Below are 22608 nucleotides of genomic sequence, written 5' to 3'. Positions count from 1 at the left end.
TATGGTTAATTACTCCTGTAATGTAAAATAGTTAGATCTGTTATGCATACAGTGGGGCAAAAAAGTATTTAGTCAGCCACCAATTGTGCAAGTTCTCCCACTTAAAAAGATGAGAGAGGCCTGTAATTTTCATCATAGGTATACCTCAACTATGAGAGACAAAATGAGAAAAAAAAATCCAGAAAATCACATTGTCTGATTTTTGAAGAATTTAGTGACCTCTGATGTAAACTGTGAGGAGTTTTTTTTTTTTTTTTTTTTACTATGTAAATAGAGTAAGGTCAATATTTATTGATGTTGTGGATTTTTTAAAGAATCAGGGTCTTGAGACAAGCTTCCATATACTGTCTGTATAAACATTAGTTGGCTTGAATTAAGGGGTTTCAGTGTTGCTTGTGAGTACTATCCTGAGGAATGTTTGTGTTTCTTAATCAGGATAGTTTAAGGGTGGGATGTGAGGACTATGAGAACTGTAGAACAAAGTGGGTATTACTAAGCTTTCGTGGCACACCAGACCCGTTAAGAAAGAAGGTTTAACAGGGATGTAGGCATCTAGTTGCACAAAACTCCCACTTGCATTCCATACTAAGTGACTGAATTTCAGTTTGTACCAGGTCTGCCTGCACTTCATCTGACAACAAAGGAGTGAATCATGGTTAAAGGCACAAAATGGACTCAAGCAAGAACAAAAACCTATAATTCAAGGGATGACATCTAAAATGGACAGAAGATCCTACCTATTGAGACACAGATTTGTAACTGGAAATCACTTTAATTCAATCAGGAGTTGGTTCATCCTTCCTTTAAAAGCACATGCGCCCCATTTCTCAAAATAAGTGAGAAGATATAAGTGAGAAGAATGGCAAGTTGAGAGAAGTTCAAGCGATCAGAGTACTAGAATAACTCAGTAATTAAGTAAATAGTATACAGGAAATCTGAAAGATTAAACAGTATTGGAGAAAACAGTAGCTGCTTAATGTGAAGTTTTCTTACTTTTGCCTTACATTTTTTTTTATCACGGCATACTTTTTTGCGATTCATCTGATTGAAACATATTCAAAGTCTCTTTTAATTATATTCAAAACTGCTTCTTGACAGTGATCACCCATAAAATAAATAATATAGGCAGCCATTTCCTGACAGTTCTATATTTAGTATTACCAAAAAAGGAAAACTAAATAAGATATGAGTCACAAGGCTTTGCTTTCTCCCATAAAAGTTTAACAAGGAAAAGTTATCAGAGCGCCTCTCTAAATAAAAGGTCACGGACAAATGTTGCTTTATTCATTCATTTCCTACATATATCTTAATAAAGTAAAAATGAAAAGCACAATAGTCACTACAGAAATATAAAAGTTTCTGAAATGTGTATCATAAATCACATCTAAGATCTGTGATGCCTAATCCAAGTGTGATCTTTGTATCAATTATGTCTTCACTTTATTTGTTCTTTAGTACAATAAGGAAATGTCTTGAAAATATGTTAAAATAAGAACTAAAAGCATTAGTGATTTTTTTAAAAGTATAATACATTTATTTTAGTATTTTAAAACCATTTTGTTCTGTCTCCAATATTTTAGGAATATACAAAAAAGACAAAATGAAACTTTTATAGGCAGCTGTAATTTACAAGCTAATTTTTATAGCAGGTACTGTGGCAAGCAGTTTACAAAGCAATTTACAGTACTGTTTAAGTGTGTACCAAAATAAACACTCTAAAGAAAATCATTAAGATAATATTATTAGCAGAAAAATGTCTGCCAAACATTCTAATTTTGAAATGGGTAACCCAGTGTTAGTATATAAAAAAAAACTATATTTAAAAAAAACTTAAAGAAAAATACTGTAGTGAACTGCTTAACATAACTATTAAAAAAAAACTTGTTGCATCATCATTTTTATTACACTTTTCTCAGAGAGCCAACAAGCCAGGCTGGAAAGATCAGGCCACTATATTCCCAGTAACTTCTTCTAGTTCCTCTGGAGGTATACTAAAATGCTTTCAGGTAGGTTCAGAGATTTAATCCCTCCAATATCTCATGGGTTTGCCCCGGACTGTTCCCTAGTATTACACCTCCTATAGGGACTTCAGGGACATCCTGTACAGACCTTATTAAGTGCCTCCTCTTCAACAGGGAAAACAGTAGTTCTTCACAAAGGACCAGCTATATTGTCAAACTCATCACCCTAGTCAAAACTGCTACCTCTGTGCTCATTTGGTCTTACCTCACAACACATTTATGCACATTTATTTACCAGACACAGAGGCAGTTGAATTCTTCTACTCTGGACAGCTATCCATCCATCCATCCATCCATCCTCTTCCACTTATCCAAGATCGGGTCGTGTGGGCAGCAGCGTGAGCAGAGATGCCCAGACTTCCCTCTCCCCGGCTACTTCTTGTAGCTCTTCCGAGGCAATCCCGAGGCTTTCCCAGACCAGCTGAGAGACATAATCCCTACAGCGTGTCCTGGGTCTTCCCCGGAGCCTCCTCCCGGTTAGACGTGCCCGGAACATCTCACCAGGGAGGTGTCCAGAAGGCATCCTAATCAGATGCCCGAGCCACCTCATCTGACTTCTCTTGATGCGGAGGAGCAGTGGCTCTACTCTGAGTCCCTCCCGGATAACTGAGCTTCTCACCCTATCTTTAAGGGAAAGCCCAGACACCCTATGGAGGAAACTCATTTCAGCCGTTTGTCTTCACGATCTCGTTGTTTCAGTCACTACCCATAGCTCATGACCATAGGTGAGGGTAGGAGCGTAGATGGACTGGTAAATTGAGAGCTTTGCCTTACGGCTCAGCTCCTTTTTCACCACGACAGACCAATGCAGAGCCCGCATCACTGCGGACGCTGCACTGATCCGCCTGTCGATCTCCATCTCCGTTCTTCCCTCACTCGTGAACAAGACCCAGAGATATTTGAACTCCTCCACTTGGGGCAGGATCTCGCTCCCAACCCTGAGAGGGCACTCCACCCTTTTCCGGCTGAGGACCATAGTCTCGGATTTGGAGGTGCTGATTCCCATCCCAGCCGCTTCACATTTGGCTGTAAACCGATTCAGAGAGAGCTGAAGATCACAGCCTGACGAAGTAAACAGGACAACATCATCTGCAAAAAGCAGTGACCCAATCCTGAGCCCACCAAACCGGACAGCTACACACAACTTATCCGAGGAGAATGATCCATTCTTTTTTAGGTTATGTAAATTTTTACCACAGTTGCATCACATTTTGCTGTAAATCACTCCAGCGTGTATATCAGAGTTCACACTCTTAATAAGACCAAATGGACATCACCATCTGCAGACAGCATAGATGTGACCCTTAGATTTCCAGATTGAATACTCTTCTTCGTAATTCTGAGTAAAGTAAAGCAAATCTTCTCTAGGCAGAACTACTCTGTACTGTAGCTGATTATTAAATTAAAGAAGCAGGTTTGGTGAATTGTATTAATTGTTTTACCAGTAAATCATTGTTCTTTAGGGCTAGTAATATCAATCTGGTCATTCATTATCTGTAGCTGTGTAGTTAGAGATGCCTTTGGGCAGAGTAAAGATGAGAAATGAGACATGCTATTTGCATCATTAATGAGGCAGGGGAAACAAGATTTTTTTTCCTAAAATGACTATTAGCACTATTAGTGTCAACAAAAGAAAATGAAGAGGACACCTGGCAGTGGCAGGAAGTCCTTTAAGCTGAAAAAGAGACTGCAAGTCTTGGCTAGCCATCTTTTTTTTTTTTTTTGTGCTATTCCTCTGGTTTCAGGTCTTCATTTCAATTAGTGCCTTAATTAAAAACCATTTGCTACAAGTCAGAATTCCTCAAAGTAAATATATACAGTGCATCCGGAAAGTATTCACAGCGCATCACTTTTTCCTCATTTTGTTATGTTGCAGCCTTATTCCAAAATGGATTAAATTCCTTTTTTTTTCCTCAGAATTCTACACACAACACCCCATAATGACAACGTGAAAAAAGTTTACGTGAGATTTTTGCAAATTTTATTAAAAATAAAAAAATTAAGAAAGCACAAGCCAAGCTTATGGCATCGTATTCAAAAAGACTTGAGGCTGTAATTTCTGCCAAAGGTGCATCGACAAAGTATTTAGCAAAGGCTGTGAATACTTATGAACATGTGATTTCTCAGTTTTTTTGTTATTATGGGGTGTTGTGTGTAGAATTCTGAGGAAAAAAATGAATTTAATCCATTTTGGAATAAGGCTGTAACATAACAAAATGTGGAAAAAGTGATGTGCTGTGAATACTTTCCGGATGCACTGTACATTTGTATTTTCATATAAATATACACATACATAACTTAGTAAATAATGAGTAACAGTCTTTCTCTTCTCACGTAGCCTATTATTTAACAGAGTAGCTCTTAATAAAGCTATAATATTACACATTTCCATCTAGATCAGTATTTATTCAAGAGATTCCGTTAAAAAAAAAAAAAAAAAACTCCTGAGGAAGGATCTCAAAATGGACTTCAACTGGAAATTGCTGGAGATGTTATGTATTGTGACTCCTGTGTTCTTCCATTTTTTTTGCTGCTTTACCATTTTCTGCTACGGTAGGTGTGAAAAGCAAGACACGCAAAATGTGACAGATATGACCGATTTCTCATGCATCCTATCAGCAACAGTAATGGGGAGTATATAGGACCAGAGGCCAAGGAGGGAAAGGGGCAAAAAAGAAAATGACATGAATGGCATGTTTGGAATTACAACTGATTTAGGGACTGTGATGCAAGTGTTTGTTTCCTGAAGTATGTCAGCACAAAAACACCATGAATATCACTAGTATTCAGCAATTTAGCAAAAGATAAACACAAAATATCCATATATTCAAAAGGTGATCTTATAGTTAAGGTTGATGACTTCTGTTCTAGATAATTGAATTCTAGGCAATGCTGCAACTTTCATTTTGATTATTATTTTAAGATTTTAAATGTATTATTTTGCATAGTGAATGATGTTGAAGAACATACACACTTTGTGCAAGGTGCCCTACATTCTGCTCAGTGTTGTTTTTTTTCCTGTATGCTTGGTCTTGTCAAAGTGATCTCTGAAAGGAGGGCATCATTACATCGATGTTTAGGGCCTTTCCTATCCATTTTTCTTGTTGATTTAGAATGTCCTAATGTGTTTGTCCCCTTGTTGTTTTTTTAGATGGACCTTTTTATTAAAGCCAATTGTGAAGCAAATGCTGTAATAATTGACTGAAGCCTTTGTAGAACCAAACCTTTTTGTCACATTCACTAATTTCTACTTGTAAGTCTTCCTAAGAAGACTAGGTATTTTATTGATGGCAATCAGTTTTTCTTCAACAGATGAGATCCATCCATCCATCCATTATCCAGCCCTCTATATTCTAACAATTACTTAACATGCTTGCATCCATTTCTAATCATCACAATTCAGAAGTACCTCTTAGCCTCCAGATTACTATCCTGCAAATACTGAGTCTGGACACCCTTTCCGTAGTTGATCCTGTCTGCATTGATTTTACATGTCTTAAACCTTACAGAGTAATTTTGCCATTTACCAATATCTATTTCATTAATAGTACATTAACAGTTTGTTGAAATACCTAATGATATTACTTGTTTTATTGTTTTATAGATGAAGCAACTGTAAAGAAGAAGCCTGCTCCAAAGACCCCTCCAAAAGCAGGCAAGTACTGCAGTTTTAATTTAAATCAAATGAAAAATAGTTCATAATGAATACATAACATCATACTTGTCTCTGTACTGTTAAGAATCACTCTGAAAATAACTTAATCTTTATAATATGCTAAAACTATAACATTTCTTATGGACTACTGTATATATGTACATTTGTATAACAGTGCAATCTTAGGCACCAAGCAGGCCTGACAAAAATTGTATTCTTTCGTCAGACATTCATAAATATCTTCCTTCAAATGGCCCTTCCTTCCACGATTAATCCTTTATTTTCTCTCTCTAATGTAACAATGAACATGAATATCGCTTCCCAAACACTACTCCCTGATACTGGCAAATATTATACTTTACAAGTGAAATTTTGATTCAGTTTTAAATTGGTATGTAACAAATGATAAATGAAACACAGTAGGACATGCACAGTTAAAAATAAATAAATCTTAAAGTCCAGGGTTTCGTGCACAATAAAAGGACAATGTAATGTTATTTGTAAGTCTTGTTTAGCAAAAATCCCAGATGAACTACTGAAGATCGGTGTTTTGTACAATAGATAGTTTTTGCCTGCCAAAATTTGCTTTTATTCACTTCAAGCTTTTTTTCCCTCATCCAAGAAGCATATACAAATGTGTTCTACTACACGTTGAAATCTACAGTATATATCATTAATGTAAATGTGCATAAGATGTGTATATAAAATTTAAGATTGTTAATGTAGAAAATTGAATACATCAGAGTGTTCTCTTGAGTGAATGGCCTTAAGCATTCTTATTTGATTAGTGTTTGCACTAAGGTATTTTTGACACACAATGTCTCAGAATTCAAAGTTTCAAAACTATAGTATTATTTCTTTTACATTGTAAGATGCTAGGGGTCACTGTTGCCCCTTTAAACCCCACAGACAGATGTTCAGGACAGAGTAAGAGCACTAAGAAGTATTTTAATACTTTTTTTTAATTATTAATAGTGCCCTAAGCACCACAGCCACCAATAAACAGGCAAGTAATCACTAAACGCAATAATAAACACAATACTCTTTCTCCTCCACACCTCCCAGCAAGCTTTGTCCACCTCCACCCGACTCTGGCCCACTTGCTGGGTTTACAGCAGTCCTTTATATAGTCCTTGCCCCGGAAGTGCTTCTGCTGCTCCGCCCATATGACCTACTAGCACTTCCGGGTCAGATGGAGAACTTGCTTTTTTCTTCAGCCCAGAAGTACGTCAGAGCTTCTGTCCTCGTAACTTGGGAGTACGTCCGGGTTATGGATGAGGCATGACTACTCTGGTCCTCCTGCAGTGTCCCCTGGCGGCACCCATGGTACCCAGCAGGGCTGTGTTGTTGGACTTCATGTCCCATAGTGCTCTGCGGGAGTCCAGGGCACCACTGCTGTTCAGGGAAGCTGCCATCTAGAGCTTTGGGGGAGGCAGTGTCCACAGGTAGCTGCCTTCCCCCATCCTTTTATTCCTTGGGCATCCCAGCCGGCTGTCCATCACAACGTACTTCACTCTTTTTTTTTTTTTTTGGTTGCTGAGAAAAGTGTCAGTAATCACATTAAAATCAGTTTCAAAATAGCGATGTTTAGTTGACATTTCACACTGTTTTGTTTCACCCCAGAAAGATTTCTGTTTTCTAACCCATTGTGGAACTTTTATATCTTTATACGTAAACCATACATGTTCTTTACAAATCTGACAACAAAGTCTTAAATTAACATACAAATGAAATTTAAAACCTTGAGGAAACATAGGACACTCTTCAGATTTCTGCAATAGATTAATTGTGCTTTAAACATGACAACAAACAATACTCCATAAATGCTGTCATCAAGTTCTCCTGTTCAACTTCCCTTGTTTTTTATGTATGTCACCTGATAAACTCCCCAATAGATTCATTACTGTACTTTAATTCTTCAAAAATCTGTTTTGGTGGGATTGGGCCTTTGTAATAAAGCCTTTGTCATAAACCTGCCAGAGACATACAGAGAAGAGTGTAAATTCTTTCCTGCAGTCAGAAAACATTTAATTTTAATTTTGCTCCAAGGACACCAAGCTAAGATTCCTTGTAGTGATCTAAGGTATCCATAGTGTTGTGATGTGAAATTTTGTATACAAGTTGATAAACATTTTGTGTGTCATTTCTTTGTAACTTAGATAGATACTTTATTAATCCCAAGGGGAAATTCACATTTTTTTTTTTTTTTAGATAGATAGTGTTAGTGATAGATTAGACAGAGCGATATAATTTTAGTGTTACATCAACTGATAAGAACATCCATCCATCCATCCATCCTCTTCCGCTAATCCGAGATCAGGTCACGGGGGCAGCAGCTTGAGCAGAGATACCCAGACTTCCCTCTCCCCGTCCACTTCTTCTAGCTCTTCCGGGGGAATCCCAAGGCGTTCCCAGGCCAGCCGAAAGACATAGTCCCTCCAGTGTGTCCTGGGTCTTCCCCGGGGCCTCCTCCCAGTTAGACGTGCCCGGAACACCACCACCACCACCCATGTCTGCCAATCCAGAGGCACTGTCCCTGATGTCCATGTGATGTTGCAGAGGCGTGTCAAAGACAGTCCTACAACATCCAGAGCCTTGAGGAACTCCGGATGTATCTCATCCACCCCCGGGGCCCTGCCACCAAGGAGCTTTTTGACCACCTCGGTGATCTCAGTTCCAGAGATGGGGGAGCCCACCTCCAAGTCCCCAGGCTCTGCTTCCTCATTGGAAGGCATGTTAGTGGGATTGAGGAGGTCTTCGAAATACTCCCCACAACGTCCTGAGTCGAGGTCAGCAGTGCACCATCCCCACCATATACAGTGTTGACACTGCACTACTTCCTCCTCCTGAGACGCCAGATGGTGGATCAGAATCTCCTCGAAGCCGTCCGAAAGTCGTTCTCCATGGCCTCCCCAAACTCCTCCCACGCCCGAGTTTTTGCCTCAGCAACCACCAAAACTGCATTCCGCTTGGCCTGACGGTACCTTTCACCTGCCTCCAGAGTCCCACAGGACAAAAGGATCCTGTAGGACTCCTTCTTCAGCTTGACAGCATCCCTCACCGCCAGTGTCCAACAACGGGTTCGGGGATTGTCGCCACGACAGGCACCGACCACCTTATGGCCACAGCTCCGGTCAGCCGCCTCAACAATAGAGGCACAGAACATTCCGTGATAAGAACAGCCATGGTTTAATGTTTAAGAACTCATCCCCGTCTTCAGGACTGAGTGAGGAATTTTATGACAGGGTCAGAGGAAGTGCCTAAAACCAGTTTGGCAAGTGATTCTCTGCAGGACTCTCTCAATCAACCCCCCCAGGAAAGCCAAATTACCTAGCTGGCAAACATCAGTTCAACAAATGGTTTAGGGGGCAGGTGTGAAAGGTATGTGTGCCCCATTGATCTGAAGTATGGCTGTTTGGGATTGGTTTGAATCAAAGGCAATTCTGTAGCACGATGCCCTGTTGGTGTAACGATTTGCACAAAGAATGGATAATTTGGTTGCTTTACCCCTCCCTCTCTCTCACACCAATCACGATGAAGGAGCATCTCATACACCATGGACTGAAAAGAAGACCACACTGAGAAGCACAACTCGGTAGCCATATTGAGACAGGGATGATGCCTGTTCTGAAGAAAGCTGACTAAAAATGATGACTTAACTGGAGACATTTTAAGTAACTAACAAGTCTGTGTGCCGCCTGAAACTACACATCAGCATTTATCAGGTTGTATGGTTGCCAGTTTTCAAATGTACTTTGAGTTTATAGACGTAGAAGGGAAGGTGTGGAGAAGTTATAAAGTACGATACCTTATAAACAGTGGTAAGTCTCTAGTATTTGAGGCATTCTGACAAAGGCTACACATTAAAGAATACAAAAGGACAAATAGAGCAATATAGAGCTCTACTAAGACAAAACACCTAAATTTCTACATCTTGCGTTGCTCATGTAGAGCCAATCATTCCAGGCAATGACCTCATGCTGCCCACCACGTTATACAGTATAGTATGATCCCAAAAAATTCTGAACGGGATAATGTTCCTGCTTTCCTGTTCTACTTGGCATTCCTATTCGTTTTCTTGCAGACTTTGGTATCCCTGTTACCAGTACGCTATATTTCTGGGAAAAAAAACTCCTTAAACCTTTGGCTTCCCCCATTAAAAACTGTACCTATTATACTATCCAAAGTTGACATCAGGCTATGCAGTTAGCCAACTGCTGATTGGAGTTTGGTCCCTAATGTACCTTCTCTTTCTTTCTCTTCATTTCACTTCACTACTCTTTATCGCTCTTTGTCTATTTGTTGAAGGGTCCCCTCTTTGGGATGTGTAAGCAGGTACATCTGTCACCATTTTATTGTAACCCTTTAGTTTTTAGAGGACAAAAAAAAGGCTTTCCCTAAAAATATTTGTTTAGGCCCTGCATATTCTAAGCATTATAATATTAATGAATCAACTTACAAGATGATCAATACCAGGATTTCTAATCACTTCATTACTCTGTTTAGAAGGCTTTCAGATGTCTTGAATCCAATACATTTTTCAACAAGTTAATTGTAATTATTTTGAAACTTACTAATAATTCAGATGACCCAAGTGGGAACCCTGAAATAGAGTCCCCAGATGCTGAAATATAATAATAATAATAATAATACATTTTATTTATATAGTGCCTTTCCCATGCTCAAGGCACTTACAGAATATAATAAAGAACGGCAGAATATACAGTATATAGCATTGTACAAACCAGATAAATAAATAAAGAAGATTAAGACAGTAAATTCTGAAAAAAAAACAGACAACATAATTGATGGTCTCGCACACACATACAGGTTACATGAGCATCTTGACAGAGAAGTAAACTGAGAGAAAGGTAATAAAGTCAAGTAGAGCTAAAAGCCTTCCTGAACAGATGAGTTTTGAGTTGTTTTTTAAAAGAATTCATGGAGTCAGCTGACCTGATTAATTTTGGTAGGTCATTCCAGAGTCTGGGCGCTATACAGCTGAAGGCCCTGTCACCCATAGAGTGTAGATTAGTGAGGGGCACAACAAGATTGCCAGAATCAGAGGACCTTAGTGGGCGGGCAGGCACATAGTGATGGTGAAGGTCACTGATGTAGTTTGGTGCGAGGTTATTTAAAGCTTTGTAGGTTATTAGTAGGATTTTATATTCGATTCTGTAGGACACAGGGAGCCAGTGAAGATGGAGCAGGATGGGTGTGATGTGCTCGCTGCTGCTGGTTCGAGTAAGGACTCTTGCAGCTGAGTTTTGAATAAGCTGGAGCTGTGATATCCATATTACTAACCGAGAATGCTAAACCGGATGGACGCAGGGACATCCGGCCATGGGCCGTAGCCGCAAAAAGACGTACTGCGCAGGCGCCCCAAGAAATGAGGGGCCGCGAGAGGCGGATGAGGGGCCGCGAGAGGCGGACAAGACCACAGAAAAAAGGAGTCAAAGAAATGAGACGCCGTGAGCACAGAAAAAAGGAAAAGGCACAGAAAAAAGTAGTCAAACGCAGGCGCCGCACGAAACCCATTGCACACGAAACTAGCACACACAAAAAAAGAAGACGCTCGCGCACAACAGCAAGGCACCCCCCCTACAGGCACCGGACGGGACACACACCAAGAGGGGGATTTAACAAGCCCCTGGAACACAAAAAAAAAAGAACACAAAACCACCCCACACACCCTACAAGCAACGGACGGGACACACACAAAGAGGGGGATTCAACAAGCCCCTGGAACACAAAAAGAGAGAAGACGCTCGCGCAACAACAATCCTCACCCACCCCCCCCCCCCCACACATCAATAAGAAGTGACACCCAAAGCCACATATCTAAAGGAAACGTCCATATTAAACATACGTCATCTCAACACCTTCACACTAGGCAGCATAGGTGGATCTCCTTACAATAAAGCACTATTAACCGTTCAACTGCAGAAAAGGCTACATATTAACAGTGAGTGCGATCCTCCTTATTACGTATCCATATTTCACATGCTGAGGAACAAACAAGTCATGAATACATGGTCACGTGTACAAAACGATTCGGATCGGATAACAGGACCAAACACACGAACACGAATGAAACAACAAAATACACGGCGGCGCATACAACGCGCTTCGGAAACTCCGGGAGAAAAAATGTCTCGGATCAAAAAACGCAAAGCTCAAGTAACCCCGTTACAGAGACGTGCCCAAATGGACAGACACAATGAACGTAGACACATACAGCGCGCGTCTCAAAGTGCTGCATCGAAACAAGCACGATTTCAAACCGAAAGAGCTCGCGTCTCAGACATACAAAAAAGGGAGCGAAGAGACAGAATAAATGAACGCAGACGTGTACAACGCGCATATGAACTGCCAGAAAACAAGCAAGCAAGACTCCAAAAGCAGAAAGCTCAACTGACCGACATACAAAAACGGACAAGGCTCGATACAAACAATGCACGAAGTAGACTGAAACGGAATTTTCGCAAAGCGGAGGCGAATCAATTAAAACTCCAAAATAGCGCGTCACAAATAATGGACATGCAACAACGCGGCACTCAAACGCCACAAGCAAAACATGCCCGTCGCGGACATCAACGCCAGACACCTGCTAAACGCTTACGCCAGTTGGCTGACAACGCCTTCAATAATGAGTCCACTATTGAGGAAAATTCATTGGGATTAATGAATGTCATTTGCAATCATTGTCATTCACTTAACTTCCCAGAAGAAACAACTGGCAATACAAATAATGAATTTACACGTTGTTGTCAAAAGGGGCAGATTAGACTGCCTCCTTTACATTCATATCCTGAATATCTACAGAAGCTTCTAACTAACTATGTGCCTGAAAGTAAAAACTTTATGAACTGCATTAGATCCTACAATAGTTCATTTGCTTTTGCATCTACCGGAGTACATATCAGGCCACCAAAAGGCAATGGCCCATACTGCTTTCGCATATGTGGTTAACACAACGCACTATATTATGTCCAAAAAATATTAATGTTAATCACATTAATAACCAGATCATTTCATTACTTCCTGGAGAGACACGGCTCTTTCTAAGCTCTGACAAAGTTGACTCTGATGACGACAATGAACATCTGAATTTCCCCTTAGAATATTTAAACACTATTAACCCGGACGGATGAACACAACACAACCTTACCCTTAAAAACGGAACAATAATCATGCTATTAAGAAACCTTAACACTAAACAGGGTTTATGCAATGGCACACAATGTTATTCAAGCAACAGTTCTTACAGGATCACATGCTAACAATACTGTTCTCATTCCTAGAATTGACCTTACTAGTTCTGACCTAGAATTACCTTTTACATTGAAACGCCGACAGTTCCCCATTAAACCTGCATTTGCCATGACCATCAACAAATCACAAGGACAAACCATGGACAAGGTTGGCATCTACCTCTCTGAACCTGTTTTTGGACATGGACAACTTTATGTTGCCTTCTCACGTGTTCGACGTTCATCTGACGTTAAAGTTATAAATGATCCATGCCAAGGAAGACTCATTCAAGGACAAGACACCATCTTTACTACTAATGTTGTATACAAAGAAATATTCCAATAAAACATTACTCTATGCCAAACACTCTATTTTTTATTTCTATAGGCATCATCCAAACCTGCACACTATTCTATATCTAATTCATACATCTCGCTCTTTGTCATGCCCCAACGCCAGGGGTTGGCGAGCGAAGCCCCCTAGTAAGATTAGAAGGGGCACCTGCCAGTAGGGAATTACAATAATCGATGCGGGATGTGATAAAAGCATGGACAAGTTTCTCAGCATTAGAGAAGGAGAGGAAGGAGCGAACAAGGGATATGTTACGGAGGTGAAAGTAAGAAAGTTTCTTAATGTGATTTATGTGGGCGGAATAAGTGAGGGAGGAATCAAAAATGACACCAAGATTTTTTTACAGTAGAGGCAGGTCTGATGAGATCACTGCCAAGATGGACTGGGAAGGAGCTCATTTTATTAAGTTGCATTTTAGTCCCAATTTGCAGGAGTTCAGTTTTATTGCAATTTAATTTTAAAGAGTTCTGCTCCATCCAGGTTTTAATTTCACTAAGGCAGGTTGTGAGCTGAGAAAGCTCTGATGAAGTTCCACTTTTAACATTGAAGTAGAGCGGAGTATCATCTGCATAAGAATGATAACCCAATCCATAACTACGGATGATATGGCCAAGGGGAAGCATATAAATACAGAAGAGAAGAGGGCCGAGGACAGAGCCCTGAGGGACTCCTTGTGTGACTGGCACGGAGTTGGATCTGCTGTTGCCAAGACTAACAAACTCTTGCCTATCAGTCAGATAGGACTTGAACCACTGGAGGGCAGTGCCAGAGATACCCAGCATGTCCTCCATTCTGGACAGTAGGATGTCATGTCTAACAGTGTCAAATGCTGCACTGAGGTCTAACAGAATTAATATGCTAGTTTGTCCAGAGTCTGCTGCCATAAGCAAATCATTGGTTACCCGTAGCAGAGCAGTTTCACAGCTGTGCCGCGCCTTGAAACCAGACTGAAAGGGTTCCATCAAATTATTAGAGGTTAGGTAATTGGTGAGTTGGGAAGCTACAACACGCTCAAGAACTTTTGACAGGAAAGGTAAGTGGGAAATAGGCCGGAAATTGTTAAGATTGTCAGCATCAAGGCCAGACTTTTTTTAACATTGGGGTTACAGAAGCAATTTTAAAAGTGAGTGGCACGGAGCCAGTGTCAAGGGATGAGTTTATTATTGTTGTAACAGTCGGGATTATGGCATGAAGGCAGGATTTAAGTAGTGTGGTGGGGATAGGGTCCAGTACACAAGTAGTCGGCCTCATCTTACAAAGCAGGTTATTAACAAACGCAGAAGTGACTGGTGAGAACTTAGAGAAGGAGCTGGATGGAGTGGGAAAACAGGGAGAGATATAAACAGATGATATATTTATGTTAGTTGAATTATTTAGATCTTTAATTTTGTTACGGAAAAAGTGGAGGAATTCCTCACAGACTTCAGTAGAAGAAATATATTTGGCTTCTTACAGTTTTGGCTACTGCGATCTAATTACATGCATCTCCAATTAGAGCAATAAATATAAAATTGGTTCATTAATTGGATGTATGCATCGGTAGAGCAATAATTTTGTCATACATTGTAGACAGGAGTCAAGAAATTCTGTAGATACCCCTATGACTGCATTTCTAATTGTGCTAGAATAGTTTGCAATGTAAAACAAAGAAAAAAATGTAAAATTCACAGGTTTCATGGAATCAACAAGCTAATTAAAAGGGCAGACTCACTTATAGGATGCTCTCTGGACCCCGTGGAGGTAAGAACAAAACTGAATGCCATTATCAACAATGCTGTACATCCTCTCTCTGCAACACTAACACTGAGGACTTTCAGCCAATGAATTATTTAGCACGAATGTGTCAAGAAACTCAACTAAGGCTCCTTTATACCAATGGCAATATGCCTGTTTGATGTCTCACTGTGACTGCCAAGTCAGAAATTTTCTTTCTTTTTAAATTTTCTTTATTTTTAGTCATTTTGGTGTGTGTTCAGACCATATTGTGTGTGTGTTTGTTTATTTATCTATCTATTTACACATTTTTATTTAAAGAGCTCTGTATAAAGCCACATTTCCCCCCTGGGGACAAAGAAAGATTAGTTGGTCTATCTGTCTGTTCTACCCAACCAGTTACTATTCTACGCTGATCCTCGCAGTTCAGTGCTTTGGTAGAATGAGAGTTATTTTTCATTTACAAACTTAATTCTTTCGGCATCATTCTTTAGCACTTGTTTTCCCTGCAGTAGCTTTCTTAAGTCTAGCTACCATTCAGTAGCTGTTTCAGCAGTTTATTTATTGCTTTTGCAACAAAAACATGGAAGTTCATTGTTACAATATGAGAATATCATATTACAATATGTTTCTCTCATACTCAGATTTATGATCAATGTATCTTTATAAAGCCTTTACTTAAATGGAAAAAACCTGTTTTCAAAACAGTACATACAGTATGTCACAAAAGTTTGGTACTTCATGTAATCTCTTGTAGTGAGAATTAGTACAATTAGTAGCCATCATAGTAAATCATCAAAAAATTCCTTCCATCAGCAGCCTCTTATGTTAATTTGTGATTTACCATCACATGTTGAAATGCAGACGGCCATCTCTTAGCACTGTGTCAAGTGTGATCTATATACAGTATTTATGCCATAAAAGCAATGTCACTAATGTTTTCACCATGATAACAACTGTGATTTTTGTCCTCCTTAAGGCTGGACACTGTTGTGTGGTATAAGCTCTACCTGTGGTTGGTTATTGACAGATTCACCAGCAAAAAATAAACAGCTTTGCCATAAAAATTTCACAAAAAACATTAAGCGTTAATGTGTGCCTTTATAATAATAATAATAATAAAAACAAAAAAAGACCTTTGAACTGTGTTTAGGGAGATGTCAATCATTTTACTTTTTCAAATCCATTTATAGGATCATAGCTAGCTGTAACCTGTCTTGCTAGCACATATTAATTACAAACCTATTCCACAGCACATTCACACTCATACTCATGGTGGGGCAGTTCAGAATGGTCAGCCAACATTGCACATGGTTTGTGGTGAACTGGGAGGAAACCTGACACAGACAGTAACCAGAGGAAGGATTTCAGCTGTTTCTCTTGAAGTTGTTATCAGTACTAACCACTGTTACATCATGACACCTCCGTGCCCATTCGTTTTCACCTAATTTAGCTTCTATATTTTATGTCACTGCGTCATGTTTTTGGTCACGTTCCAATGACTGGCACATAGGGAGTGTGCCAACAATTAGAGGCCCATTTCTGTCTCAAGACTGTTATATCTAGCACAGGAGCATGTGCAACTGTTAAAGATTCTCACTCAGGCAACACTAATCTGATCCTGAGGTCACCAGCTGTCATTCAGCTGATCGTTACACCCATTTTGTCATTTAGTGTGCCTTTTTATCCTGCATAATTACTTTGCATATGTAGGATCTTTTAACCTTTTTTTTTTTTTTTTTTTGTACTTCTATTGTTCCGCACTTAGCCATCTACAACTGTCTTTTCATTGCATTTACGCAGCAATTTCTAATTGTCAAAGTTACGGCTCATTGCTTTGTCAGCATGTAGTGGGTGGACCAGTTAACCCTTCAAAATTTAATGCCATTTTTTAATATTATGTGGTATATTTTCTTTTTGCAGCAATCCCTCCTCAGATACTTCAGTTCCCTGAAGATATGAAAGTCCGAGCTGGAGAACCTGTAGAACTTTTTTGCAAATTTGCTGGAACACAGCCAATAACCAGCAAATGGCTTAAGTTTCGTAAACAGGTATACAGCATAATGAGATTGGAAGAGTTTTCTTTATGCATTTTTACCATGTTAACATGGTTGCATGTGTATTCAGTATTGAAGAGGTATTTGTTTTGTACCTACAGATTGAAGAGAAAGGATCTATAAGTATTGAATGTACAGAAACAACAAGCAAGTTAACAATCGCACCAACAAAACATGAACACTGTGGATGCTATACACTGCAGCTGGAAAATAAGCACGGTAGTAGACAAGCACAGGTCAACCTTACAATTGTTGGTGAGTCCATCTACTGTATAAATAATTAAAACTACTATTTTCAGTGCACTTGTTGCTTAAAGCTACTGTATACTATCATGGAAAATTGAATTAAAGTTCAGTATTACAAATTTTAGTTCAGGAACAGCTGAAAAGTGGTTTTGGTTTGGGCACTGCCACTATGTACAATTAAGGTTTTGTTTAGTTACAGCATACAAAAGCATTGAAGCCTATTTGGTTTTTGGTCCCAAGTGAGTCTTGTAATTTGGTTTTGCGGTAAAATCTGTGTAAATATTCAGATTTTAAAAACCTGAAAGTCATTTCAGTGTTAGTCTGTCCATGTTCTTTCCACTTGAAGAGTTTTTAATGGTGTGGAGAAGCAGGTTGAAGGAAAGCAGGTTTAAGAAATGGATAGAGAGTTTCTAGCCAAACTATGGCAATGATTTCTTTCATATGGAGCTCGGAGAGTTGAACCACGTCACCAGAGAATTGTGTAAACTCATAAAACAATATAGAAATGTAAATGTTAAAAATATGCTGGATGGCTCATATTGCAGATTTATTTCAGTTGTGATGAATACAGAGTATATAATGTATTTCCTTTGTTAATAAGGGGGGTGTACATGTTAAGGTTACAAATACAAAGATAGAATAGTGCTGTGCTGGCATGTGACTGTAAAAGAAAAAGTTCAAGGGAATGGGCTTTAGAACCACAAGGCTACCAATTCAGTCTCTGCCTGTGTCACACTGTGTGACTCTGAACAAGTCAGTTGCTTCTTCTTCAATTAAAAAGTATATATTACATATATATTTGAAAGCAACTTTAATGAATACTAATACATGTTTTCTTGTATAAAGGTGTCAGTAAAATAAGGTATTAAAAAATAATAACTGATGATGAATACTTGAGTCTAAACAAACACCTTGGGTTTTTTTTGCTTCTTATTTTTATTCATTAAATTACTTGAAACCAGTTTTTGTTTTCTCTTTGTTAATGGTAAGGATTGTGATGGTCTTACATTTCTACAAAGGCTGAATTGCGGTCTCTGTCCAGAAGACTGGCTTTCAAATCCTAATGCATTGATGTCAGCTTTTTAAATGTGTATGTTTGATACCAGTTGCATATTGCTTCTTTTTCCTTTTGTATTTTGGTTTCTAATACTGAGATACCTGTGGATATTTGTATAGGTACTGTAGAAATCACCATGGAGACATTTTTATGGGTTTTATCATAATGAAAATGAAAATTTAAAGAAAAAAAAAAAGAGTATTAATACTTCTGCTACAGTTTATGCAGTATGCTCTTAACTCTTTGAGGGCTGAATATTTTTTCCAAAAAACAGTTTCTGAAAAGCAATGGTTTCACACAAATATCAACATAAAATGTCTGTTGCTGCATGCTGCGGCTGCCAGTTTGCCAAGAATGTGTGGCAGGCTTGCTGCCAGGCTGTCTTCGCGTGGCTGCAGCGGCGGCAGTAGCAGCAGCGGTCACGGTTGCAGTACACTGCAATCTGGTTTCTACCTCTTACCATTGTTAAGAGGCAGCCCTCCTGGCGAACACTGGCGTAGGTATGTCAGCTACATGATTAGCTGGGGACCAGTCTGCTGAAGCTGGAACCTCGCATTCATTTTCGATCACTTGTATCAAAATCGGAGTCCAGCAAGTCATAGTCCAGTTCAAAGATAATAGGCAAAACTTTGTCCACTGAGTATATCACTTGACGCATTCACTTTGATCTCTCGCCATTATGTCAGTGCCATTTTTGCCATTGTATGCGTCTTACTACTCACACGAGCGCAGGAAATCTCGGTCAAACCAATAAAGCTAACATTGATTCTAGCAACGAGAGTCCATCAACATAACGGTTGGTTTTGTCACAGTTGACAGGTGATTACCATCCTTTTGACAAAAGTCGACAACAACCCTGAAAGAGTTAATGCTGTTTAAGGGGCCAGAAGAAGGGGGAGGAAAGGGTGCCTCCAGTTAGAAGAAGCATTATGTGCTGGGTTCATTTCCAGGCTGTATATTAAAGATAAAACCCTGTAATACTTTTTTTTTCTTTTCTGAAAAATAGTCAAGACAGTTAGTGTGCTTTGTGTAATAAACACTGCATTAATATTTTTGTAATAATTCAGTTCATCAGTTATATGCTGTTTAGTTTTACTTAATCGGTTACAGATTTTAGCAGTCTTAAAAAAAAAACAAAAAAACAAATGAATGGCATGTGTTGTAAGTGGAGTGGAGTGGAGTCGTGGTGTTGGCTTAACCTTTTGTTAATATATGCAGGCAGATTTTTTTTCTTAAAACTTACATTCTTTGTGTGCCATAATTACACCAGGAGTGATTTTTGTATCAGTATTTATCTTTTCTGTGTTAATTTTTTTAAAGTTTCTGAAATCTTTTTTTTTTTTTTTTTTTTTCTAAAAATCATTTAAGTTATTCCAGACAGAATGTTAGATTATTTTATACAGGCCAGCTGTTTCTTTTTAGACTTACAGATTTATGTATTTAAGCAAGCAATAGACTGAATTAGTTTATTACAGTTGATTATTTTTTTTTCCCTTTACTCACTTCACATTTTCAACACAGCCAACCAAAATTCTAAAACAAATAGTTATTAGAATTATTTACAACTCTTCTCTTTGTAAACTAATGCAAAATGAGAAAATGGTATACAGTATATAAATGGTATATATTTTTTCTCACTGAAGGAAATCAGGAGGTAACCTAACTTTGTAATAAAGTTGAAAGAGTTTGCCTTCTGCTGGCACTTTATTGCAATATTATTATGGCGGTAGTGATTCTTTTGCTTCTTCTTGAAACTTAGCATTGCTGTTTATGAGTAAAATGTGTCAAAGAATATTTAATCATTTATTAATAACAAGAAACTGCAGAAGCTTCACGAGAGATCCTGGATCTCCTTGAAACACCAGTTGCATCAGTGTTGGTTGTTTTACATTTACATTTACTTACTTGGCTAATGCCTTTATCCAAGGCAACTTATAACATTTATGGTGCAATTGGTTACATTTCTTTTGGTTTTCCAATTGGAGCACAGGCATGTCAAGTGACTTGCTCAGAGTCTCACTATGGTGTCAGTAGTAGGATTTGAACCCACAACATCAGTGTTTGAAGTCCAAAGCCTTAACCACTACACCAGACTGCCTAACCTATGGTCTAGTTTTGGCACCCATATACTGTATAATTCAGGTGTGTATCTCCAGCCATTTTCCACTCAGAATAGATTTTAATAGTGACAAAGTTGTAAATGATTCATGGTGTATTATGGGCTTGAATCTCAGTTCTGATAAGTTTGTTTATTAGAGCCTTGTTATTCATGGATATTGGTGACTGTTGCAATATATTTATTAAACATCAATTAAAAGAAAAAACGTGTTTAATATTCCCTCATTCATCAGTTACATTAAAGTTGATAATTAAGTTTGTAATCATCTTATGCTAGCACTGACTAAATTATAAGTTTGTTTTAGAAGTAGTCTGTGTGTTGCTGCAGTGTTTAATGCTGCTGCTTACATTCTGTGTAGACTTTGCACATTTTATCACTGTCTGTGAAATTTTCTCAGGGTCCTCCTATTTTCTTTTCACATTCCAGTGCTTTTGGTTAATTGAGAGTCTAAACTTGCAAATTTGTAAATGAGCAAGTGTGGCTATATTTGTGAGAGTGGCCCAAGTTTGACTGTGGCCCTTTCTAAGGCCGACACCTGCCTCTGCTCAAAGCTGATGTTATGGTCTCTGGCGCCTGCAGCCTTGAAGTGGATAAAGCACATATGATGATGATGGATGGAGAGATAATTTATCAGTTTGACTGTAACTGCATTCTGAAGTTAGTCTGAGTAACTTGGATAAGTTAATGTTTACTCAAATTTACTTTATATAGCAGGAGAATCAGAATGCTAACTTTACAATGCTGATTTATTTCAGAAAATATCATGATAAGGATGCTTCAATTTATTGTTCATTTTTTAGATACTGCTTTGTTAGAACATTGCCAAAGGGCTTTACAAAGTAACTAGAAACTATAGTTTTGTTATTTAAAAAAATGTAGACATTTTCAGTCAGCATAGGGATTCATTATGGTCATTGAAAAAACGGCACTTAAGACTAATTAAAAGCAAGACCATAAAGTTTAGTAGTTCTACTTAAAGCAGCAATGAGAAAATGAACACCTTTTATTGGCTAATTGAACTGATTAAAATATGCAAGCTTTTGAGGCAACTAAGGCACCTTCTTCAGGCAGGTTGTAAAACCTTGCATATTGTAATCGTTCAGTAGGTGTCATTTTGCCTGACTTCTTATTGCATCCATAATGGCTAACACCGTACAACATCTTACTACTTAAAGCTGAAAAAACTGTACTAAATTGGGTAATTCAGTGTTTAGTTAATATGAGACTGATTAGATAACTGATGTATCCTCAACTTTGAATTTCAGAGAGAAGGCACCACAAGGGATGCTCCTCTCTAGCAGCCATTCTTGGAAGCAGAACATATTCCAATCTACAAAGAAGACTGCTTATTTTAAGTTTTGTAATTTTTCAAAGTCTATGTATGCTCTGAATCATTTCCTCTCTCCCATTAATGGCAAGAATGAGGCAGGCAAGAAGGGATTTCAATGTAAGCATACAGCAGTAAATATTACATTTCTTGCCCGTTTAGCAGGAGAGGACAATCAGTAATAACACGATTATTTCTGGCATGTGTAAAACTAGCAGGAAATTCTGAAGGCCCCAGTAAGGCCAGACATTCTGTACGTGCTGACATTTTAGTTTTTGTTCCAAAGTTGGAGATGTCTGCTTACAGAGTGTACTGTTTGATTTCTCTTTATGGTGAACATGCACCATTTATGCTGTGTTGCCTTAAATGAAATTAAAAAGGCCAGACATGCATTCTTCATTTTAAAGAAACATAATACAATAGAGCAGAAGCTCTGCCTTTAGTGTTAACACACCTAACTTGAAACAGATCAATGGAAAAAATAATAATGTAATCAATATTTTAAAAAAAAGTTTACTTTATTAGAACTCAGTACTTTTGATTTTTCTTTTTTTTTTGGTCATATGCCACATTTCATCAGATCTGAAATAAACAGTCCATACAAGAGTTAAAAAAAGAACCTTTAAGATTTGAACAGCTCTTTGTTGCAGAGTTCACTAATGGCCTTTTATGGTTTCATTTTCTTTCAGTGATTAATTTACAGTGAAAGATGCTGCCATTGCTGTCGGTATGGATTGAGTCCAGCTTGGCACAAGTAATATTAAATGCCTATGATAACTAAACAGCCAGCGAAGGAGAATTACATGTT

General features: G+C 38.5%; 1 protein-coding gene across 2 annotated transcripts in view; it reads left to right on the top strand.

Moving 5' to 3' along the window:
• The window catches only part of mylka (myosin, light chain kinase a), a 260728-nt gene that overhangs the window by 196526 nt on the left and 41594 nt on the right, over positions 1-22608 (top strand). For both annotated transcript variants that reach the window (XM_028806474.2, XM_028806473.2), the window contains 3 exons: positions 5626-5676; positions 16918-17045; positions 17153-17306. In XM_028806474.2, coding sequence (XP_028662307.1) covers positions 5626-5676; positions 16918-17045; positions 17153-17306 — 333 coding nt within the window. The remainder of the gene's footprint in view (positions 1-5625; positions 5677-16917; positions 17046-17152; positions 17307-22608) is intronic.

This window comes from Erpetoichthys calabaricus, chromosome 8 (genome assembly GCF_900747795.2).
Source record: "Erpetoichthys calabaricus chromosome 8, fErpCal1.3, whole genome shotgun sequence".
In the NCBI taxonomy this organism is placed as follows: domain Eukaryota; kingdom Metazoa; phylum Chordata; class Cladistia; order Polypteriformes; family Polypteridae; genus Erpetoichthys; species Erpetoichthys calabaricus.
Note: the sequence above shows the minus strand (reverse complement) of the source record. Positions and strands in the feature narration are given on the sequence as shown.